This window comes from Ciona robusta, chromosome 13 (assembly GCF_009617815.1).
Source record: "Ciona robusta chromosome 13, ASM961781v2".
Classification (NCBI taxonomy): Eukaryota; Metazoa; Chordata; class Ascidiacea; order Phlebobranchia; family Cionidae; genus Ciona; species Ciona robusta.
The window spans coordinates 1,128,614-1,153,885 of NC_143247.1; the positions used below are offsets into that span (position 1 = coordinate 1,128,614).

At 34.8% G+C, this 25,272-nt stretch overlaps 2 protein-coding genes and 1 long non-coding RNA gene across 3 annotated transcripts; 1 reads left to right on the forward strand and 2 right to left on the reverse strand.

Moving 5' to 3' along the window:
* LOC149725639 (medium-chain acyl-CoA ligase ACSF2, mitochondrial-like) lies at positions 1-25,269 on the reverse strand. Its single transcript, XM_089891619.1, has 15 exons — positions 25,092-25,269; positions 23,505-23,700; positions 22,576-22,704; positions 21,837-22,009; positions 21,091-21,256; positions 20,293-20,388; positions 19,488-19,636; positions 18,801-18,892; positions 17,749-17,822; positions 6,536-6,643; positions 5,471-5,619; positions 4,631-4,772; positions 3,269-3,379; positions 2,300-2,368; positions 1-584 (listed from the first exon to the last, which is right to left on the reverse strand). Exons 1-15 carry the CDS (start codon positions 25,265-25,267, stop codon positions 534-536), a joined length of 1,881 nt encoding a protein of 626 aa, XP_089747745.1. The 5' UTR covers positions 25,268-25,269; the 3' UTR covers positions 1-533.
* On the forward strand, positions 584-7,651 carry LOC149725640 (uncharacterized). The gene is made up of 2 exons (XR_016386432.1): positions 584-1,970; positions 2,033-7,651. It is a non-coding gene; the product is annotated as an uncharacterized LOC149725640 (long non-coding RNA).
* On the reverse strand, positions 7,562-16,877 carry LOC149725641 (uncharacterized). The gene is made up of 11 exons (XM_089891618.1): positions 15,888-16,877; positions 15,547-15,708; positions 13,821-13,983; positions 13,165-13,361; positions 12,469-12,758; positions 11,798-11,973; positions 10,384-10,567; positions 9,982-10,085; positions 9,101-9,324; positions 8,593-8,779; positions 7,562-8,087 (listed from the first exon to the last, which is right to left on the reverse strand). The coding sequence occupies exons 1-11, from the start codon at positions 16,275-16,277 to the stop codon at positions 7,975-7,977; spliced, it is 2,190 nt and encodes a 729-aa protein (XP_089747744.1). The 5' UTR covers positions 16,278-16,877; the 3' UTR covers positions 7,562-7,974.
* Positions 25,270-25,272: the final 3 nt, after the last annotated feature.

The window sequence follows — 25,272 nt, forward strand, 5'->3', positions numbered from 1 at the left end:
TTTAATTGTTTTAATTAATACGAAAGGTTTTTTGTTCGTGAAGCCTCTAAGATCTGTATTCTAGAATCACCTTGGTGAAGTTTTATATTTGTTAACAAAGAAGATACACTCATTGTAACAAAACTAGAACAATGTAATTTAGTACTTTACGAATGGCTGATTTTTGATTGACACTTTTCTTTTGAAAAATCTCATGTAATGTCACACGACTGATTTTTATACTCCAGCGGCTAGATTTAAGATTTTAACACATATTTTTTAGGGGCACACATTTTTAAGACTATTTTCTCAGAAGATTTGTTTTTTCGACTTTTGTAACTTTGCCAAAAAAGTTTGTCAGTACATTTAAAACTGTTTATATCACATTTGAGCATTTCTATCTGATAGGCCTACATACAAAAAATTAATTTTTTGTTTGTATACGGTAAATACCCTTTTAGTAATAAAAATTACATGCACACCATAAATTACAACACAATTAAAAATAGGCTGCATAATTTGAATGCATAGTTAAAATAAGCAATTGAAAAGAGTTATAAGCCCAGCTCTTTTGAATGTTCTTCTCTCATTTTAAATTTCTGTACCTAAAACAGGGATATTGTGTTAATAACAAATATCAAAATTGTTATAGAACTGTAAAATTTATAGTTCATTATAAAAGAATGTAAATTATGTATTTTCAACCATATGATGTAACAACGGAAGTCGTTATATTTGTTCGGTGCCGTGGCGAAGTGGTTAGCCTGCATGCCTCTAACCTTTAGGTAATGGGTTTAAGGTTCGTCGCTGCTACCATTGTGGATGTATCCTTGGGCAAGACACTTAACAGCAACTGAAAACCTAATGGTCACTAATGGCTTGTCAAAATTGTCAGCCATACACAAAATAAAAAAAATTAAAATTTCCAAAATATAATCACCCACAAAGTAACATACATGGTAACTAGTAAGCGGACACGAGGTGTATGAAACAGAACACCCTTGTTTAACTACTGACCTGTTCCGGCCACGCGAAGGAAAAAGCTAGCTATTTTTATTCATAAGTAATATGTGCGTTTTGTTTTTTTCCCTTTTGTGCCTGCTAATGAGGTACTTAATATGTTACTGTCACAATAATTTAAGCTTCAAGAATCCAGTAATCAAGAAAATATAGAAAACAGTTACCTAAACACCATAATTAAGAAATAATTTATGTGTCAATAACTAATATATTGCATCCAAGATTCAATTTTTTAGCAGTTAAAACACAGGTGTTCTAATATATACTACTTGTGTGAACTTATGGTTTACCATTAAGTGAGACTGTGTAAATTTGTAGATATAATATAGTAGGAAGGGGAAAGTTGGGACTCATTTTAATTCTATTTCCTCGTCCCAAGTGGTAGTAAATAAAGAACATTCAAAGAATTATAAAACTATATGCTCACGGCTCCCATAGGCCGTTGTTAATTGTTTAAAACACGATCAGGATATTCGGATATTATGCGCCAAAGGTGTCCCATCTTCCCCCATCTTTCTATATTATTTTATGTTTAAATACTTAAGTGAGTCACAACATGGGTGTCATTAACAGCCAGATCCTCATGTTATTTTTTATTTTTACTTTGTGGTTGAGGTCAAGGACCTGGGATTTAGGTCAGATTTGGTCATTTACCCCAACACACAAAAAGCCAATTCAAGTCTTTCATGCGACCGTTTCCGCGCATTCGTATCGAAATCAAACTATATTTTTTCGCATAAGTTTTTCATTGCTTTGATATGGCTTAAAATTTGGACAAACCATTAGTGACCGCTGGGTTGGAGCAATATCCGTTAAGTGTCCTTCCCAAGGACACATACGCCGATCATTATAAGTATTGCCGCAAAAGGTAGCAGAACAGAATGAATGTAACTTAACTTACTCGCATAGCCAGAAGACGACAGTCAATATCACGGGGATTTAACACCTTGTGCCAGCTTACAAGTTACCATGTATGTTATTTTGTGGCATTGTGGGTGATTAATTTTTCAGATTTTTTTCAATATTTTTTTAGGTGTGGCTGATAATTTGGACAACCCATTAGTGACCACTGGGTTGGAGCAATTGCCGTTCAGTGTCTTGGACACAAGGACACATACGCCCACTCAAGCTTTGAACCCATTACCTCTGAGTTACAGGCAAGCACGCTAATAACTATGCCTTGGCTCCGGGAACAGGAGACACTTTGGTTACAATGCTGATGCCTAAATCACTCAGCCATAGGTCAGGACACTTATGTTATTTAGTTCATCCTGTATTACAAATAATATCATGTTCTCACCTTTCGCGTTACAGTAATAGGAAAATCAGTGACAAACTTTATGTATTTCGGTATTTTGAAATGGGAGATCTGTAAAAAGAAAACAGTTTAAGCATGAAATTTTCCTATATAGCATTAAATATTAAACATACAAAAAATGGGCATGGATTATAGGACTTACTCGTATGTTAATGAACGTCAGACTTAAAATTCTGGCGCAGTAGTTTAAATACCAGTTGTGTATACCAGAACAGTAAATATAAACGAAACTTATTATTATTTAATCGTATACTTTAAAATCAGGCAAGTGTAAAACAATCACAGTAACAGAAACTTTATTTGTTTCTTCGGTTACGGTAGCGAAGATTTAGAAATATCACAAAAGCAACAGCAGTTAAAACAAATTTACAGTTAAAAACATATTTACATTTACCTGGAAGAAAATAAGCGTGGTCGCTACACCTAGCGGACAAACGAGCTATTTATGTTTAATTATTATCAAGTTAAACTTCTAATAGAAAAAAAAGTGGGGCGTAAAACATTACAGAACGAAACCATCCAGAGTAGTTAACCTTAGGTCAAGCCTGTTATACTGTGGGAACCACAGTTGAAATCTATAAGACACAAACTTGAAGTTCGACGTTGCCACAATTGTGAGCGTTTGTGTTTTTCCAACCCAGTAGTGTTTTATAAGCTGTCTAAATTATCGTTTTTTATCAGCAAGCGTGTTTCAACAACTGTGTTTTTACTGTTACTGTCCGTCTTTTCGCTTTTGTCAACTCTCTTGTTCTTTGTGAGCAAAGAGAAGAAATAAATTTTATTTATTTATTTATTAAATTAGCCTTGGAAAAAAATCTCAAAAAGTTAACGAAAAATAATGTCCCATACAGTTGCATATAGACTTATAAAGGGAACGAGGTGGATGAAATAAAACACCCGTGTTTAAAAGACCGTGTGGGCGACTACGCAAGGAAATTCATTTAAACTTACCTTTCCTTTACAGTATTCCTTAATTTCTTTCTCAGTTAGTTTTTCCCCTTCTTTTACTCTTATCCATGCAGCTACTTCTTCCCCAAGTCGTTTATCAGGCAATCCTATCACCTGTAAAAGAAATGTGTTTTTTAACATTTATAATAATACAATTATAGCTTTATTTGTCTCTTTTTTACAGTAGCGAAAATTTAGAAATATTTTAAACGAAAAGACAAGATATAGTGACAAAACAACAGTTGTTAAAACACACTTATAGTTAAAAACATATTTGCATTTAATTGGAAGAAAAAAAGGGTGGTTGCTACACCTAGATTTATTTATGCATCTAATGTTGTTTTGGGCGTGTAAGATATTGCCAAAAATATTTTGATCTAATCCAGTGGTCAATTAATGATTATAGAGTGTCCAAATTTACAGCCATACAAAAAAAACATGTATTGTAGGACGGGAAAGATGGGGCACTTTTTCATTTTCTCGGCCCATTTGGTAGTAAACAAAGAATATAATAATTATTAAACCGTATCCTTAAGATTTCCATAGACCCTTGGTGATTGTTTAAAACACGACCAGGTTATTTGAAAATATTATATGGTCTAAAGGTGTCCCGTCTTTCCCCTTTTACTATATTATGAATGAATGAATGAATGAATCTTACTTTATCCTCGCGTGGCCGGAAAACGACAGTCGTTATAACACGGGTTAACACCTCGTGCCAGCTTACGAGTTACCATGTATGTTACTTTGTGGGTAATTATTTTTTTGGGGGGATTTTTTTTTTTTTTCATTTTTATGTATGGCTGATAATTTGGACAACCCATTAGTGACCACTGGGTTGAAGCAATTGCCGTTAAGTGTCTTGCTCAAGGACACAAACGCCCACAATGGTAGCAGCGACGAGCCTTGAACTCATTACCTGTGGGTTAGAGGCAGGCGCGCTAACCACTACGCCACTGCGCCGGTAATAATTATAAATTGACTGTGGTTACTTCCACCCACAGGGATAAATAATTCAAACAGTTTAATTCATTCCTATATCTCAAAGAACTTTAAAAATTATCATAACTTTTAACAACTGTTGTTTTGTCGCTATATCCTGTCTTTTCGTTTAAAATATTTCTAAATCTTCGCTACCGTAATCGAAGAGACAAATAAAAGTTATTATTATTATATTATATTACACACAGTGGCGCAGCCAGGGGTGTGAGTGTATCGCGAGCCCCTCCTTTTAAACCAAAAAAAATTAATTTAAAAAAATTTTAAAAATTATTAAAAAAAAAATAAAAAAAAAAATGTTTTTTCATTAAAACCCCCCCTTATTTTTTTCTGGCTGCATCACTGATTACACTTCTAATTACTAACCTGAACATCATCTATTTTCGGATGAGTGTGTAGAAAGTCTTCAACTTCAGTTGGGTAAACATTTTCTCCTCCACGTATAATCATATCTTTTATTCGTCCGATCACTCTGACATATCCTTCTTCGTCCATTTCACCGATATCACTGTAAAATTTGACACAAATATTAAAAACGTATTATCCTTTAAATTGAATTAATTAAGCTGTTTTTGTTCAATTTAAATTTTATGCAATTTGGGTTTGTATTTGATTCTTGTTTGAATTGTAAAAAATGTTTTTTATTACAGGCGTATTAGTGTGGCCTTTCATTATAAATGTAAATTACTTTATCTTCGTGTAGCCAGAAAACGATAGTTGATATAACACGGTTGTTCTACTTCATACACCTTCCAACGTACGAGTTACCAAGGAAATTAATTTGTAGGTGATTAGTTTTGTGGGATTTTCTTTGTATGACGGATAATTTGGACAACCATTTAGTGACCACTAGGTTTGGAGCAATTGCTGTTTAGTGTCTTGCCCAAAGACACATACGCCCACAATTGTAGCAGCGATCCTTGAACCAATCACCTCTGGGTTACAGGCAAATGCAGTAACCACTTTGCCAAAGCGCTGGTCAATTTATTCTGTTGTGTATATGGCCCAGTAACGCCCTTTGATTGTGTTGTAAATCAAGACAGTGACTTTTAACTATGTGACTGTTGGTTTGGATGTATTCCTGTGGTCGAATTACAGGAGTTATCTAAACTGTGACACTGGCTTTGTTTTGTCTGAGTTTCAAGTAAATCTATACTATTTCCTAAACCAGTCACACATAGTGCATTAAGGTATTCAAAATCTTACCCAGTGTGATACCACCCCTGATCATCAATTGCTTCTGCAGTTTTTTCTTTATCATTCCAATATCCAACCATAACACAATAACCACGAGACTGGACCTCACCAGCAGTGTTGACTGGAACAATTTTGCCGGCTACGTCCACAATTCTATTCTAAAATATTTAAATATGGCTTAAAATGTTTGTCAGGTTAAAAGTGGTATTTTATTTTACATAATCCATTATAGTTTACATCCTATGGCCATATCAGAGGAGGTTTTGTTGAATTTCTTGCCAATAGCATATGCTCACAATGGTAGCAGCATATTGCTTTAAACTTAGTGGTCATAGATTTCAAATAAACACCCAAACTAATAACAATTTCGAGTATGCAAGTTTAAGACCTTAATTGTACAATAATAACAATTTAAAACCGTTTATTTGCCGTTTTCGTTGCCAAGATTTAAAAAATATTTTAAATGAAATGAAAGGATATAGCAACAAAACAACAGTTTTTAAAACACGTTTTCAGTAAGTACTTGCATATTGTGTTATACTTGAAATATGGCGGAAGGACAGTTTCACTTTTAACAAAGTAATCTTTTTCGGGTATTATTTTTAAAAGGTGTTGGTGCATAATATATTAGAAATTATATTATGAACAAAGGGTCTACAATATTGCGCTAAAATAACTAACTCAATGTTAATTCGCGCATAAACCGATGACTATGCAAAATAACACTGTTAGCGATTTACCAAATAATGATTTTATGCAAATCCCTTTTAACATGGACAACTTTCCATGCAAAATGTAAAAGGTTTATAGGTTATAATGCTACATTTAAATTTAATTTGTTTGGTAATTGGTCCAAGTCTTTTAATATATGCTGTAAAGAGATAACAGACACGGTATTATCTTACAAGTAGTTTTTTTTCAAAGAAGGTTTTTTTAACAAACGTTGTTTATTTACAACTTTTGTCTACTGTGTTGTTTTAATTAATTTGTTCTTCAATATTGTATTTAAAAAGATAATAAAAGAAATGTTACTTTATTTTAGCAGTAGTAGTAAATTATAAAAAATGTTCTTACTTCTGTGTTTGCAAGTGCTTTTCCAACAGTGGTAGTTCGTTTTTCATCTGGGTCATTTCGAAACATGAAGCATGTAACGGGACTGGTCTCTGTGCTTCCATAAGCCACCTGTCACAATATTTGTCATTTAAAAAATGTTTTACTTTTACACTCGGAGTTAGAAAAAAAATACTATTAATATAAAAATAATAAAAAAATATTTTTGTCTTATGTTACCGTAGCGAAGATTGGGAAATGTTTTAAACGAAAATAAATACGCTTACAGTTAAACACGCTTACAGTTATAAACATATTTGCATTTAATTGGAAGAAAATAAGCATGGTGGTTACACCTAGCAGACAAACGAGCCATTTATGTTTAATTATTATCAAGTTAAACTTCCAATAGAAACAAAAGATTAATTTTACACAACAATAGATCGAGATGCAAGTTCCTTCTTAAATATATTTGCAACCGGCACGTTAAAGTTAATGATATCTAATGTCCATTTTTTAAACAGTAAAAGTTGAATGTAACTTGTTTTAACCCCGCATGGCCGAAAAACGACAGTCTTTATAACTTGAATGTTCATAAACTTGAAACACCTCTACCAGCTTACGAGTTACCAAGTATGTTACTTTGTTGGTGATTATTTTTTGGGTATTTGTGTTTTTTTATGTGTGGCTGATAATTTGGACAACCCATTAGTGACCACTGGGTTGGAGCAATTGCCCTTAATTGTCTTGCCCAAGGACACATACGCCCACAATGGTAGCAGCGACCAGCCTTCAACCCATTATCTAATACCCAAGTATACTAAGAAGTACTCATTTTTTAAAGCATAAAATGTGTATGTATTTGGCAACCAAATTTACATATTTTTAAAGATAAAATTGGGCGGGCAAAGAAACATTTTTCCACTTATAAAAACTATTTCTTCCTAGAAAAACATAACACATTGAATATTTTACATAATGTGGCAAAGAATGTACATATTTCACAGTAAATAACTAGAAAAAAAATAACTGAAAACTCCCATTTGTCGGTTTAGAATAATATAACACTGTTTTATTTTGTAATACGAAAGTTAAAATTACCAATATCTTTAAAAAAATGTACATTGTTTCACAGTTTGCCTATTTAACATAGAATATACACCATAAAGTACAGCATATTGCAACCTGATTCAAAAAATAAAAACAAAAGACTTAAACAGCACTAAAGTATTGTTTAATTACAGCCAACATATTTTTCTACATTATGTTAGAACCTTTTTTTATCAGCAGCTTTTTGACAATTTGCAGCAAAATATTTAGCAGTTTGTGTTTAAAGGGCATATTCTCGTACAATAGATTGATTTTTTTATATGGTTAAATTGACTAATAAAACATAATAATACATAACATGACAACGGCATTCATTTTTAACCAATACTTAAACTTCCTAAACCAAGTTTTTTTTAATGTTGGCGTTTTCTATGTCTTCTGCTTTTTGTGTTATTATGGTTTTTGTTTTGTCGGGTAATAGAAGTTTTTTTGTTACGGTTTCTGTTCATCTTTTCTGGTCGAATTTCTGTAAAAGACACTGAATAAATAAATTGGGCCCTTACAAGGGTCATTTGACAGTCAGCATGAGGTGTATGAATAGTGAATACACCATGCGTGTCTGGTGTATAAAAAGACACCCATGTTATAACTCAGCAGTAAGCATGAGGTGTATGAATACACCGTGTGTGTCTCGTTTATAAGAAACACCCATGTTATAAGTCAACAGTTAGCATAAGGTGTATGAATACACCATGTGTGTCTGGTGTATAAGAAGACACCCATGTTATAACTCAACAGTGAGCATAAGGTGTATGAATACACCATGTGTGTCTGGTGTATAAGAAAACACCCATGTTATATCTCAACAGTGAGCATGAGGTGTATGAATACACCATGTGTGTCTGGTGTATAAGAAGACACCCATGTTATAACTCAACGGTTAGCATGAGGTGTAGAAATACACTCGCTATGTATGAAGAAACTAAACATAAATTGACAGTTAGCATGTAGTAAATTTCAAAAGTTCTTACCAGTAGACTGACTCAGTCTTCTTTTACAGCCAAGGTCAGAAATTGGAATATCAGCCAAGTCAGTGCCTTTTAAGGTTGCAGGTGCTTCACAAATAACTCCACTAACTGTTAACTGCCTTGCACGGCACCATTTATGTAATTGAACAATATCACACGTACATTGCCAAGGGTTGTTTGAAAAAAGAGCCTGGAATAAACATATACAAGTCTGTGGTTTTAAGTGAAATAATGTAAATTGTAAATGAACTTAAATAGTTATAACCATAATTACCATATCTGACAGTGTATGTTTGTGTGCTAACAATTGTAGAGGTGTTGTCTCTACGAACACTTTTGTTTCTATGCGAAGTTTAACTTGATAATAATTAAACATAAATGGCTTGTTTGTCTGCTAGGTATAGCGACCACGCTTATTTTCTTCCAGTTAAATGTAAATATATTTTTAACTGTAAGCTTGTTTTAACAAATGTTGTTTAATTTTTTATTAATTTTAAATATTAATACTCACATTATTTATAGTCGTAGGCAAACCAACCAAAGTTGTTAATTCATTTTTGCTTAAATCCAGAACCCTTAGGCGTTCTAAATTTTCAAGCGCGCCTTGCCCAATTGTGTGTATTTGGTTGTCAGTCATGTTGAGTGTCTCTAATAGCATTGTGCCACTGAATATACCATCTGGCACAACTTCTATGTAGTTTTTACTAATGTCAAAATGGTTTAGAATTCGTTGACCTGCAAAGTAATTTTTTTATTAGAAAAAAAGTTAGAAAACAATTTTTTAAATCAAAAAAATAGTTTGAAAAGAAAATTGGATTTTTTTTTAATCACTTCTAAAGTTACACACAAACTAACTTGTAAGTGCACACGACGTGTAAAAAAGAAACACCCATGTTTCAATACCTGTCATGTGACCACCGTAAAATAAATACGGTAAATATATTAATTGAAATTATCAAAGTGAATCCTAATTTAGTGAAAATGCTCCTAAAAAAAGTGTGTTAAGATCCAGTAAATTATTGTGAATAAGACATTTTAAAGAAGTAGTAAAATAGTATGTTTGCATTGCTAAGCTTTACAACTGCATCTATTTGCCTTAAAGTAATTAAATGATCTAACTATTGTATCATGGCACTGAATTTTATATAGTACTGTGGGGTAAGATGGGACACCTTTAGCACATAATATCTAAATATCCTGATCGTGTTTTAAACAATTAACAACGGACTATAGGAGTCGTGACGATACGGTTTTATAATTCTTTGAATGTTCTTTGTTTACTACCAAATTGGACGCGAAAATAGAATGAAAATATGTCCCATTTTCCCTCACCCTCCTTTATATGTTTATATTATACATAATACCAAAAGTAAAATATAAAATAAAGCTTACCATGTAGCAAGCCTTGTGGTAATGATGTCAATTGGTTGCCATTTAAGACGAGCTTTTGCAAACCTTTGCATTCAGCAAATGTGTTATTCGCAACCCTAATTATTCTGTATAAATTAAAGCATAATATTAATTTTTATCTGTTAAATTTGAGGTATTAGTACTACGTAATGTGTACATTTGAACTTCAAGGTTATTCGTTACATGGCCAATTCTGATTTATACCACGGGTGTCCTATTGTCTACCATTTCTGCGGACTTCATCCAGTTTACAAATGTTAATAAGATTTTAACTGTTAGCATGTTTTAACAACTATTGTTTTGTCGCTGTGAGAGGGTAATACTAATTTAAGGGAATACGGAAAATACGAGAAAATCTGCAAACTAATTTAGGGGGTAAAATACCTGTTTTGTGAGAAATATAGCCATCTCACTCTTTGTAGACCTTGCATGGTGTTACCATTCAATTCATTCAACATGTTATGTCGTATGTATACAGAATATATTGAAACTAATGGTCGGAATATACCACTTGGCAGAAACCCAATTCTGTTGTGGTCCAGAAACAAATATGAGAGATTTTCCAAATCTAGAAGAAAATTATGTGTTTTTTATTAGCAGCCTGTAATAATAATAACTTTATTTGTCTTTTCGATTACGGTAACAAAGATTTCAAATATTAAAAAAAAGACAGGGTATAGCAACAAAACAACAGTTGGTCAACCACGCTTACAGTTAAAAAAAAATTTAGATTTAATTGGAAGAAACTAAGCGTGGTCGCTACACCTGGCACTAATTTGCATTGAATCGATTAGTTTGCTGTCTAATAATTTTTGTCATTGGGTAAACAAGTCCGGTATTTCATTTAATATCTAAATAAATCAGTTATTTCATTTAATATCTAAACAAGTCAGTTATTTCGTGTAATGTCTAAAGAAGTCAGGTATTTTACATAATGTCTAAACAAGTCAGTTATTTCATGTAATGCATAAACAAGTCAGTTATTTCATGTAATGTCTAAATAAGTCAGTTATTTCATGTAATGCATAAACAAGTCAGTTATTTCATGTGATCTCTAAACAAGTTAGTTATTTAATGTAATGCATAAACAAGTCAGTTATTTAATGTAATCTCTAAACAAGTCAGTTATTTCATGTAATGCCTAAACAAGTCAGTTATTTCACATAATGTCTAAATAAGTCAGTTATTTCATGTAATGCATAAACAAGTTAGTTATTTCATGTAATGTCTAAATAAGTCAGTTATTTCACATAATGTCTAAATAAGTCAGTTATTTCATGTAATGCATAAACAAGTCAGTTATTTCATGTAATGTCTAAATAAGTCAGTTATTTCATGTAATGCATAAACAAGTCAGTTATTTCATGTAATCTCTAAACAAGTCAGTTATTTCGTGTAATGTTTAAACAAGTCAGTTATTTAATGTAATGTCTAAACAAGTAAGTTATTTCATGTAATGCATAAACAAGTCAGTTATTTCATGTAATGTCTAAACAAGTCAGTTATTTCATGTAATGTCTAAACAAGTCAGTTATTTCATGTAATGTCTAAACAAGTCAGTTATTTCATGTAATGTCTAAACAAGTCAGTTATTTCATGTAATGTCGAAACAAGTCAGTTATTTCATGTTATGCCTCAGTGCATTTAAGTTGCTTTAATTCCAAAACAAGCTAGCTTTTATGTAATATTTGTTTATGACAGCAATAATAAAAATCCTATATTATATAGATAAATATTTAAAAATGTATATTTTACTTTTTTTAATCAATTAAAAAAATATAGAATTCAAACTAACTACCTGAAAATGAGTCTTTGTCTATGTCGTCTATTCTATTATTGCTAAGGTACAAATATATGAGGCTTCGTAAGCCAGCAAAGGCACTAGCGTCTATTCTTGTCATGCCATTGTATTGCAAGTGAAGAGATATAAGATTTGGGGTCAGTATGAAGGAATGTGTTTCTAGAAATTGAATCCTGCAAAAGTTGTGTTGCAGTTTAGTGGTGAGAATATAAGAATGTAACTTACTTTATCCTTGTGGTCGGAAATCGACTGTTGTTAAACACGGGTGTTCGGTTTCATACATCTCGTGCCAGCTTACGGGTTACCAAGTATGTTACATTGTGGTTTATTTTTTGGAGGATTAAACCCAGAAGTAAAAGGTTCAACATGCTTCGCTGCTACCATTGTGGGCGTATGTGTTCTTTGGCAAGATACTTAACGGCAATTGCTTTAACCCAGTGGTCACTAATGGGTTGTCCAAATTATCAGCCATAAAAAATATAAATAAAAAATAAATAAATAATCACCCACAAAGTAACATACATGGTAACTCGTAAGCTGGCACGAGGTGTTTGAAACAAAACAACCATGTTATAACAACAGTCGTTTTCCAGCCACGCGAAGATAAAACAAAATATATCCATTTATTCCAACATATATAAAAAACAAAATTTTTTGTCATACAATACCTATTCCTCCTCAAATCCAGCAATGATGTAGTAGCAGGTAATCTATGTGGGACAGATCTGAGTTGCTGTCCATTGCAATTTATATGTAAAAGGCTTTCTGAACAAACACAATCATCTGGACAGAAAAAAGGACTTTGAATAGTGGAATTTGAGATTACTGCTACTATTGGTGCCGTAGTAGGGCAGACTAGATCTTCTATTTCTAAAGATTTTAAAGATGTTCCGTTTTGGGGAGGAGGCGTGGAGCATATTATATCATTATCTGTTTCTTCTATCCATCTGCGAAAATCCTGTCGAAAAAGATTATAAATGAATGAATGTAACTTGTTTAATACCTGCTTTATACATAAATAAATGTAAATATCCTCAGGGGCCGGAAAACCACAGTCGTTATAACAAGGGTCTTCTGTTTCATACACCTTGTGCCAGCTTATAAGTTACCATGTATGTTACTGTTTGGGTAATTATTTTTTCTTTTTTTATGTATGGTTGATAATTTGGACAACCCATCAGTGACCACTGGGTTTGAGCAATTGTCGTTAACTGTCTTGCCCATGGACACAAATGCCCAGAATAGGAGCAGCAATCAGTCTTGAACCTAATACCTCTGGGTTAGAGGCAGGCGCACCAACAACTTTGCCATATTGCACCGGACACAGATTTTATATCCTACAACATAAATAACTTATACCTTACCTGCAAATTGCAGTCACAGTTCCAAAAATTGTTGGTCAACACTGATTCTTTCAACCCAGTTAATTTAGACATGTCTGGCAGTGTTTCCAGCTTATTGTTTGATAAATTCAGTGTTTCCAGTCTTGGCAGATTTGAAAATGAAGCCACATTTGAGATACGATTGTTGGATAAATCAAGGTCTGTCAACCTGGTATAACCTAAACAAAGAATAGTTTAACATTTGGCAGCGAGCATGTCGTTATAACACGGGTGATCTGTTTCATACAACTCGTGCCAGCTTACTAGTTACCATGTATTTTACTTTGTTGGTGATTATTTTTGGGGAATTTTTTTATGTATGGCTGATTATTTGGACATCACATTAGGACCACTGGGTTGGATCAACTGTCGTTAAATATCTTGCCCAAGGACACATACGCGATATGCCCATAATAATAGCAGTGACACGCCTTGAACCCATTACCTCTGGGTTGGAGGCAGTTGTGCTAACCACTTTGCTACGGTCCCAGATAAATATAAAAAAACAAATTTTTGACAATAAGCGAATGTATGTATACATTATTTGTGCCTCGTGCATCAAAATACAGTTAAAACTCGGCAGTGTACATAAAGGCTTATGAAACCACAAAACATATAAGCGGTAAAAACTCCCATACCTTGAAATGCATCTTCTGGAAGCCTTGTGATAAAGTTGCCGGACAGGTTCACAAGAAAAAGCAACGAAAAGTTCGCAACAAATGGGAAATCCGACAACTCATTATTTTCCACTTGTAATTTTCTCAGGTTTTTTAACGGTGCAAGCGCCACTGAGGGTATGGCCTTTAAATAACATGCAAGTTATTTTATATATTGTAAGAGAATGAGTATCATAGTGTGGGGTAAGACAGTGTAAATTTTCTAAAGTTTGGCAAAAAAACTACAAAGTGGGGTAAGTGGGGTAAGATGGGACAACAAATTGTTATTAATATTGTAACTTGTGGTCTGTGCTATTTTTATACCATGTAAGCTTTAAATATGTAATTTTAAACTATTTTTGCGGTGATTCAAGATATAATGGCCTCTGTCTATTTTTCTAATGTTTATATAGTAGGATGGGGGAAGTTGGGACACATTTTACCTCTATTTTCTCGTACCATGTGGTAGTAAACGAGGAACATTCAAAGAATTGTAAAACTATATGCTCAAGACTCTCATAGACCGTTAATTGTTTAAAACAATTGTTTAAAACACGATCAGGATATTCGGATATTATGCACAAAAAGTGTCCCATCTCCCCCACCCTACTATATCTCAGTTTTTTTTTAGACGAAACCAAATGGGTATCTGTAAAGAAAAATTTTTTAAAGTCTCGTCTTACCCCGATTCCCGTATTGCCCCACCCTACTATACTACACTCGCAATGGTTAATAATTTGAACATTTTTTTCAGTTTTTGACGATCGACGTCATACATGCGTAACACTAAAACCACCTTTGATATTCTGCTCTTTGTTTGAATGTAATGTATAGTACGTAATGTAACGTACTTTATCCTCGCGTGGCAGGACAACGATAGTCGTTAAACACGGGTGTTCTATTTCAGTGCTCTTCAACCAGTGTGCACGGTGCACCCTAGGGTGCACCAGTACAAAAGGGTATATAAAGGTGCATCACAAACTTCAACAATTTTCAGCAATAATACTCAGTTTTGAACATTTTTAACAAATTTAGCCATTTTTCTACAGTTTTTTTTTATATGAATTCTATATCTTGCATCACAGGGAATTGCGAAACGTCATTAGTTATACGTTGAATGAATGTAACTTACTTTATCCTCGCGTGGCCGAAAAACGACAGTCGTTATCACACGGGTTTAACACCTCGTGCCAGCTTACGAGTTGCCATTTATGTTACTTTGTGGGTGATTATTTTTTTTGTATTTTTTAATTTTTTTATGTATGGCTGATAATTTCGACAACCCATTAGTGACCACTGGGTTGAAGCAATTGTCGTTAAGTGTCTTGCCGAAGGGCACATACGCCCACAATGGTAGCAGCGACGAGCCTTGAACCGATTACCTAATGGTTACAGGCAGGCGCGCTAACCACTACGCCACTGCGCTGGACGAGGTTACCAGTGAAGTATATGTTACTTTGTAGGTAATTATCTTTGAAGAATTTTTTTATGTGAAAATTTGATCAACCTATTTGTGACTACTGGATTTTGGAGCAATTGCCGATAAGTGTCTTGCTCGAGGACACATACGCCCACAATGGTAGCAGCGACGAGCCTTGAACCCATTACCTCTTCAGTCAGAGGCATGCGCGCTAACCAACTGTGCTACAGCTTCGAACACATTTGTTAAGAGTTACACAAAAATATTTAATATATGGGTGTTACTTACATTGATTTGGTTGTCGCTTAAAACTAACGTCTTCAGTTTGGCGAGACCTTTAAACGCCCCCGGTGTTATGGCCGTCAAACTGTTCTTTGCGAGAGAAAGCAGATTCAAATTCGCTTTTTTTAAGTCGGAAAATGCACCGTCGGCTATTTCGGAAATATTGTTCTAAAAAAATAGAAAATATGAATAAATGAATGAATAAATGTAACACAAGCGACACTACAAGCGTGTTTTTACAACTGTTGTTTTGTCGCTATATCCTATCTTTACGTTTAAAATATTTCTAAATTTTCGCAAGAGTAATCGAAGTGACAAATAAAGTTATTATTATTATTAAAACTCACCCTTTCAAGGTTAATTGTCTTGATAACCCTTGCAAGTCCATGAAAAGTTCCAGGCGTCAACGCAGTCAAAGAATTTCCTTTCAAATTAAGTTGACGTAGCTTAACAAGCCCACGAAACGCCCCTCTTTCGATTTCGGTAATTTTGTTATTACTAAGCACAAGCGTTGCAAGAGTTGGAAGGTTTTCAAAAGTGCTAGATACCAGTGTTCCCAGTCGGCTTCCTTTGAATATAAGCTCTTGTGTGTTCGCAGGTATTTCATCTGAAACACTGGCAACACCGGAGCACAGAACTCTTCGTCTGTTTTTTGTGCAAACGCAAGAATCGGGACAAGCTATGGTTCTGATTGCCGCATAGTATAACACTAAACTTAAAAGCAACAACGATTTCATTTTTGCCCAACCTACCGCTTGAAAGAGGTTTTCATACGATTTATAATTGATAAAACTGTGTCGTTTTCTTCGTTACTACAGTAGGGTAGGGGAAGATGGGACACCTTTACCTCTATTTTCTCGCCCCGTTTAGTAGTAAACAAAGAACATTCAAGAAATTATAAAACTATATACCTATGACTCCCATTGACCGTTAGTAATTGTTTAAAACACGATCAGGATATTTAGATATTATGTGCTAAAGGTGTCCCATCTTTCCCCGCCCTACTATATATATATAGTAAAGTGGGGTAGGATGGGATACACTATCATTCTATTTTCTCATTCCATTTGGTAGTAAACAAAAAAAAACATTTAATGAATTCTAAAATTGTATTCTCACGACTCCCACAGACCGTTGTTAATTGATTAAAAAAATCAGGTTATTTTAATACTATGTACTAAAGGTGTCCCATCTTTTCCCATCCTACTATATACTACTGCTTAATTCTCCAATCTACTACACGTTCTGTACTAACTACATATGAACTTTAAATAGCTATAATAAATTTCTAAGCTTATATATAAGTACGAATTCACTCGTGTTCTGAACTGAAGCTTATATAATTGCTTACCTAGTATGCTCCTGCAAAATAATCCCTTGCCGTCTGAAACACTTATAAATGACGTCACGCTGCGATGACGTCACAAAATAAATAACAAGTAACCCAAATTCGAAGCGAGAAATTTCGCGCGTCGTTTTAGAGGAAGTTGCGTCATAGTAATTGCTTCATGCTGACGAAACAAAAGACTTAGTGACGTCATAATTAGGGGAGACTTTTCTCACGTCAAGTGACAAAAAGACGCCACAGTTTGTTCAAATAAGGGTTGGGAAATCCTGGAAGTTATTCCAGTGAGTGGGGTGTAGCCATGTGTCAAAAATTTCTATTTTACTATCCTTGTTATTGGCTGTAAGCCCTGACGTCACAACTGGTATGATGTAACATCATCTATTGTATCGTGTTTGTTTGTGCCGCAATAACAAACAACTTGGTAGTTGTGTTTTAGGTGTCGTGATGTGACTTTTTAGGTAAACTTGTATAGTAGGGTGGGGAAGATGGGACAGCTTTTCATTCTATTTTTCTCGCCACATTTGGTAGTAAACAAAAATCATTCAAAGAATTGTAAAAACCGTATCCTCACGACTCCCACAGACCGTTGTTAATTATTTAAAACACGATCAGGCCATTTGGTTATTCTGTGCTACAAGTTTCCCATCTTCCCCTATCCTACTATGTATATAATAACAGCTTGTTAAGGCACATTATGACAATCTGTATTATAGGTGGCACAATTTGAGAGACATGTAAATCTAGTACACGATAACACATTTTAAAATAACTTTAAAACGAGCCAAACTTTAAACATCATTACTGATACAGTGTAGCAAACTACGTTAAAAGCAACGGACGAGTTAAAATAATTTTCTAACCTGTACTTTAGTTCCAAGTACTTTATCAACGCGGTGTATAACTTCAATTGGGCATGGAGAACCCGCCATTATACCTAAAACAAATTATCAAATGTGAAACGACTCCTGAATAAGTTTGATAAATGAATGAATGAATGAATGAATGAATGAATGAATAAAATTTACTTCGTCTTTTCGGTCACGATAACGAAAAACGGGAGAGTTTACAAAAGCGAAAAGACGGGTAGTAACAATAAAACAACAGTTGTTAAAACACGCTTATTGATAAAAAGGAATATCGTTTTGAATAAAATGTAACTTACTTTATCCTCACGTGACCGGAAAACTACAGTCGTTTATTAAACCTCTTACCTCAGGGTAAAGGTGGCTGTACACAGTATCCGCAAACCCATTACCGAGTTCCGCATGCGGCAGGGAAATTCGGACAAAACAAAAAAAAACGGACGAATTCCGGATACTGTGGACAGCCACTTTAAGAGGCAGGCCCGCGGGGCCGGACTGTTTTGGTGATAATAATAACTTTATTGGTATTTTCAAAATATATTTGTTCTTTGTGAACATATATAGTAGGTTCGGGGAAGATGGGACATCTTTTCGTTCTATTTTTTCCGTCCCATTCCTCACGACTTCCAAAATACCGTTGTTAATTGTTTAAAACACGATCAGGATATACTTTATGTTAGAACTATACAACATTGACTTTGTTATATTTGAACATAGCTGCGCAAAACAAGTTGGAATACACTTGTAAGAGACGGGAATTAAAAAGCAAAGCGATAATTGTTAGATATGGTCCCTTAAAACATTATAATGTCAAAAAAACACCCCATGTATAACACTGTTGGGAAGATAGGACACCAGCACAAAATATTATGATATCCTGATCGTATTTTAAACAATTAACAACGGTCTATAACAGTCGTGGAAATATGATTTTATTATTTTTTCGATGTTCTTTGTTTACTACCAAATAGGGCGAGAAAATAGAATAAAACGGTGTCCCATCTTCCCCACCCAACTATATAGTATTGTGGGCCAATATCGACAATTACCTTTAGTAAGTCCAGTAAATTTGGCGTTGATACTTTCGGCATGTGAACACACGTCAATGTACATGGTAGGTGTTCCAAATATTGTTGTGCAACTGTCAAGCAAAAAATATGAGTTTAATAAAAAATGAATGAAACTTGTTTATACTCGCGTCGGGAGGCAACAGCAGTCTTTTTAACACTGATTTGTGCCGTTTATAAGCCGTGGCAAAAGGGGTTAGCGCTCTTACATCTAACCCAGAGGTAATGGATTCAAGGCTCGCTGCTTTTGTTGTGGGCGTATATGTGTCCTTGGGCAAGACACTTAACGACAATTGCTCCAAACCAGTGGTCACTGTTGGGTTGTCCAACTTATTAGTCATGCACAAAAAAAGACACTAAGCCAACACTAGTGGTAGTGATAATCCTCGAACCGGCACCTTTTTTTGTGTAGGAATTTGCACTTTAACCGCAGTGTCACGGTGCTGGTAGTAATATAATATATAGCAGGGTGGGGGAGACGGGACAACTTTAGCACATAATATCCAAATATCCTGATCGTGATTTAAACAATTAAAAATGGTCAATGAAAGTCGTGAGCATTCTTTTTTTCTGTAAATGTCTATCAAAATGGGACGAGAAATAGAATGAAAATGTGTCCCATCTTTCCCCACCCTACTATATTTATTTAAATATAAAAGCTAAACTTACTTTTCTGCTATGAGTGTTCTTACACTAGCAGCAGGGTCGTAACCAGCAACAGCAAATACCATCGTTTGCCCGTACACTGCCATACACAAAGTACCTGCCACCATTCCAAAACAGTGGTATAATGGCACCTGGCATAGGACTCTGTCGTGCTGTAAAACAACGCTAGTTATATGTACGATGGCGAGCATAGGGCGCATTTATGTATCATGTGCTTATACTATGTTTTTCAGTAACAGATGTTTTATCTTGAAATAGGACATGAGGTGTGTGAATACAGTGGCGTATCTTAGACCCCGCGAAACCCTCAGCCGCGGATGGGTCCAGACGAATTAGGGGGCCACCATTATACCCGATAGAAAACAGGCGTTTGCATTTGTATGCACAACAATGTTAAAATAATAAATTGTTCTCGAGTATACATGATGTAATCTTTAAATGGTGACGTCAGAATATCAATGATGTAATAAGATCTATATTATTACAAGTCAACTGCTCGATTATTACGTCATAAGCTTCTATATCTTAAAACGCCCCTGCATGAATACACAACCTATATTGCGTGTGTCTGGTGTATAAGAAGACACACATGTTATAACTCAACAGTGAACATGAGATGTATAAATACACCAGCATGTGTGTCTGGTGTATACCAAGACACCAATGTTATAACTGGACAGTAAGCGTGAGGTGTATAAAACACCACAAATGTCATAAATTTATATTGTACCGTAACCCGTTGAAAATATCACAACTCAATTATTGCATCATACATTTAATTATGACGTATTTATACGTCACCACTTACGTCATCGTCAAAACCGATTCGGTTTCCAATAAGAAGAGCGTTGTTGATAATATTATGATGGGTTAAAGTTGCACCTTTTGGGTGGCCTGTTGTGCCCTGAAAACAAAAAAAAAACAGTGAATACAAACTACATACTCGTCCGGCGCTATAGTTAGCGCGTTGGCTTATAATCCAGAGGTTATGGGTACAAGGCTAGTCGCTGCTACCGTTGTGGGTGTATGTGTTATAAAGAAAGACACTGAACGGTCATTACTCCAACCCATTGGTTAGTAATTGATTGTCCAAATTATCAGCCATACATAAAAACTAAAAGAAACCCTAAAAAATAATCACCCACAAAGTAACATACATAGTAACTCAAAGCTGGTACGAGGTGTATAAAACAGAACACCCGCGTTATAATGACTGTCGTTTTCCGGCCACGCAAGGGTCAAACAAGTTAAACTTATTTCTTTATTTAAACACTTATTAATCAATGTGAGGAATTGTATATAACCGACGTTTCGCCTGCGAAATATATTTTGCTTTTTAGTTTAAGCGAAATATATTTCTTGTATAACAATTGCGTTGAACTTGATTTTTGCTTGTAGCACTTAATTCTAAAAACTTTTCTGACAAATTTAAATAGGCAACTATATTATATTACTTTTGTTACCAGGCATAGTGTAAACATTTTGATCCTGACTGTTTCATTACGAGAATCTTCACCCGCAAAGTAACATACTTGGTAACTCTCAAGCTGACACAAGGTGTGTAAAGCAGAACACCCGTGTTTAAAGTTAAGTAACCAAAACTCACAGAAGTAAATTGAATATTAATAGGGTCGTCCATCTGTAACGACGACTGACAGTTGTGAACTTGGGCGATTTCTTTCGGCCCTCCTGCATTCATAACGTCAGAAAACCGATAAGTTCCCGGAAAGTGTTTTTCCCCCATCATTATAACTGTGGTCAAATCGGGAAGCCTAAAAACGGATTTAAATAGTTTAAACCAGAATTTCAATATTTTAAATACCTGCCTCTGGGCTTTAGGATACGGATTTACTTGTCCCATATATAGTATTATGGGGTAGGATGGGACACATTTAGCACATAATATCTAAATGTCCTGATCGTGTTTTAAACAATTAACAACGGCCTATGGGAGTCGTGAGATACGATTTTATAATTGTATGAATGTTTTTTGTTTACTAATAAACGGGACAAGAAAATAGAATGAAAAGGTATCCCATCTTACCCCACCCTATTATATATTGTACTGCGGGGAAAGGTGGGTCACATTTAGCACATAATATTCAAATATTTGGAACGTGATTTAAACAAATAACAACGGTTCAAGGGAGTCGAGAGGATACGGTTTTATAATATTTTGAAAGTTTTTTGTTTACTACCAAATGGGACGAGAAAATAGAATGAAAGGTGTCCTATCTCCCCCCACCCTACTATATCTTAAAATTTTCTAGACAGCTTGACTAAATGATTTATAAACTCAGCGATCACTAATGAGTTATCCAAACTGTCAGATATACAAATAGGAGCAGTTACCGGTGACTTTTAAGCTGGCCTTCTTGGCAAAAATCAATCTCCGGGGAGGTCTCTCGTATCATATCATAATAATTTTGCGTCTTATAAGTCACGTCAGATATAATAGCTTTACAACCAACTTTACGTAATGCATATTCCATTTCAGAAGTCTGATACGCTGGGTTTACGTTAACCTAAAAGTAAAATATGAATGCAATGATGATACATATATTATCTTCCGTTTCGGTACAACAACTGTCGTATCACTAAGGTGTTCTATTTCATACACCTCGCGCCCGCTTTTAAGTCATTATGTGTGTAGTTTTGTGAGTATCTGTTTATTCTATCTTTTTATTTATACAGAACTATAGGGAAAGATGGAACACCTTAGCCACATATTATCTAAATCTGATCGTGTTTAAAACAATTTACAACGGTTCATGGAAGTCGTGAAGATACGGGTTTATAATTCTTTAAATGTTCAATGTTTACTACCAAATGCCACAAAAAATTAAAAGGTGTCGCATGTTCCCCACCCTACTATACAAATATCCTAATCCTGTTTTAAACAATTAACAATGGTTGATAGAAGTTGTGAGGACACGGGTTAAAAATTGTCCTTCGAAAAAATGTCCCATCTTTCCCTACCCTACTATATGGTTAAACCGCACAATCTGCTCCTGACACACATCAAACCAGTTTAAAAAAACGTTTTTGTTAACATCCTATCGGTACAGATTAGAAACGAAAAAAAACATACCAAAATTAGTCCAATGCGCCCGGTCGCAAACTGGGTGACAACCCAGTCTCTTGTACTTGGTCCCCAAATCCCAATTCTGTCCCCTTGTTTTAGACCAAGCTTGAGCAAACCAGCAGCTAACTTGTCAACCTTTAATGTAAGTCAATTAAAATAAACGTTTAAATTTAAGACAAGGGAGTTGTATAGTAGGGTGGGGGAAGATAGGAAATATCAAGCACATAATATCCAAATATCCTAATCGTGTTTTAAACAATTAACAACGGTATATGGGAGTCATGAGGATACGGTTTTATAATTGTTTGAACGTTCTTTGTTTACGATCAAATGGGATGAGAAAATAAAAAAAAGGTGTCCCATCTCTCCCCACTATACTATATTAGTGCCAGTGCGTTAGAATAATTAAAATATGACTCTATGACCAAGGACAAACCCGCCCAATATTGTAATGGCAACAAACCTCTTTCCTTTATTAGGTTAGGAGTATAGCCGAAACGATACAACGATGCGTTTTTAAATGAAACATATATAGTGGGGTGGGGGGAGATAGGACATACTTTATAATTTTCTCGTCCCATTTAGTGGAAGCAAAGAACATTATAAGAATTATGAAACTATCCTCACGACCCCATAGACCGTTAAATGTTAATTGTTTAATAAACCACGATCAGAATATTAGGATACTATGTGCAAAATGTGTCCGCTGGCACATAATATTCAAGTATCCTGATTGTGTTTTAAACAATTAATAAAGGTCTACGGCAGTCGTTAAGATGCGGTGTTATAACTCTTTGGATGTTTTTTGTTTACAAATTGAACAATTCAAGAGAATAAAAAGTTGTCTTATATTTTTTCCCCACCCTACTATAATTCATTATAACAATAACAGTTGCGTTTATATAAAGTACCATGTAACTATAAAACACTTATACCTCTATCATGAATTCGGAGAAAGTCAAACGCTGATCATTCTCACAGAAAACCAGGCATTCCCTATCTGGGTATTTTTCAACAGTTTGCTGCAGTGCTTTGCCAAGAGTCAGGTCCGACAACGGAAATGGAGAAGTACCATGGTAGTAGCTATTTACAAGTTTGGCTCTTTGGGTAGGAAGTTCTATGTTGTTTGACCTTAAAAACGAATAGGAAATATTAAATTTTTAAACCGATAAAAATCTGAAATTTAGCGGTTAGGTCGAAGACATTTTCTCCACGAAGACAGTTTGTCGCATATGTGCGTTTAAACCGCTTTGTCAGGTGACTTGCACATTGTAACAAATAAATACAGAACAACTCAAGAGCGACACCCAGTGAGGTCAACTTACGCTCGAGCTAGCCCCACCAATCCAACTGCTTCAAGGCGTTTCTGGTATGGGTTAGTGGGTAGTGGTAAAGGGTTGGGGGCTATTTATGTCTATGTATTATTGGGTATACGAATTAAGTAACTATCGGTTAGTGGCTTGGATCTTTAGTTTTTTACGGCGGGACATATATATAGTAGGCCGGGGAAAGATGAGACACGCTTTATAATTTTCTCGTCCTATTTGGTAAAAAAATGAACGTTCTAAGAATTATGAAACTGTTTTACAACGACCCCCATGTACCGTTGTTAATTGTTTAATAAACCACGATCAGAATATTTAGATATTATGTGCTAAATGTGTCCCCTCTACCCCTACCCTACTTATATACATGCATGCAAAAACGCGACACATAATATGACAAGCGGTACAGACTATACACGCGTAAAGCATAACATATATACTAGTATGATTATTATTATTACATTTTGGTGCATTTAACCTTTCGTTTTTTTACACCGAATACATGACAGTAAATAGTACGCTTGACGATAACGGAAAAAGGGAATTTAGTCTACTTTTTGGTGATAGGTTTTGGCGAAAGCAATATACCGGTAAAATGAAAGAATTTCATTACTTTTAACATATATACACCGCATATTAATTATTGTCATTTTTCGCTATGCCTGGGACAGTCGCTATAACATCCGACGCCGTGACCAATCCGGCGCCGTGGCAAAGTGGTTAGCGCGCCTGCCTCTAATCCAGAGGTAATGGGTTCAAGGCTCGTCGGTGCTACCGTTGTTGGCGTATGTGTCCTTGGGCAAGACACGTAACGGCAATTGCTCCAACCCAGTGGTCACTATAATGGGTTGCCCAAATTATCAGCCATACACAAAAAATGAAAAAATCCCCCCAAAAATATTCACTCACAAAGTAACGTACATGATAACTCGTAAGCTGGCACGTGCTGTTAAACCCGTGTGATAACGAATGTCGTTTTCTGGCCACGCGAGGATAAAGTAAGTTTTGTTCATTCATAACATGGATGTAATAAACCCTTGTGTCCGCATATTTGTCCTGCATAAAGACCTATACAGCACGCCCAAAGCGCTAGTAGTATCGAAACCGACTTTGGTTACGATACGAGCGTATATAGAATTAAAACTCAAAAGCTCACAATTAAAAATGTATTTCTAAAGAAAGTTAATAATGTCTTACCTTGTCAAAGAAAACTGGCGGGCATTGGTAAAACAAAACTCTCGACCAAGTACTTTTTGCCTGGACGCTGTGGTTGTTTTTATTACATTTACAAGTTTTGCACTTAAAACAACGTTTTTCGCTGCCATTATAAAACACCACCTAAAATTGACATAAACCTGGGTAAGTTTAAACATTATTA

What these genes read in the sequence shown, in the direction of transcription:
- LOC149725641 (XM_089891618.1), bottom strand. Translation starts at nt 16,277, where the DNA reads ATGAAATCGTTGTTGCTTTTAAGTTTAGTGTTATACTATGCGGCAATC. An exon ending in TCCAGAAGATGCATTTCAAG is followed by an intron (nt 13,362 to 13,820) that starts GTATGGGAGTTT and finishes TTCTTTGTTTAG; the next exon opens with GTTATACCAGGTTGACAGAC. An exon ending in CTATATTTCTCACAAAACAG is followed by an intron (nt 10,086 to 10,383) that starts GTATTTTACCCC and finishes TAATTTATACAG; the next exon opens with AATAATTAGGGTTGCGAATA.
- LOC149725639 (XM_089891619.1), bottom strand. Translation starts at nt 25,267, where the DNA reads ATGTTTAAACTTACCCAGGTTTATGTCAATTTTAGGTGGTGTTTTATA. An exon ending in CGAAAATAGATGATGTTCAG is followed by an intron (nt 3,380 to 4,630) that starts GTTAGTAATTAG and finishes TTTCTTTTACAG; the next exon opens with GTGATAGGATTGCCTGATAA. An exon ending in AGGAATACTGTAAAGGAAAG is followed by an intron (nt 2,369 to 3,268) that starts GTAAGTTTAAAT and finishes TTCTTTTTACAG; the next exon opens with ATCTCCCATTTCAAAATACC.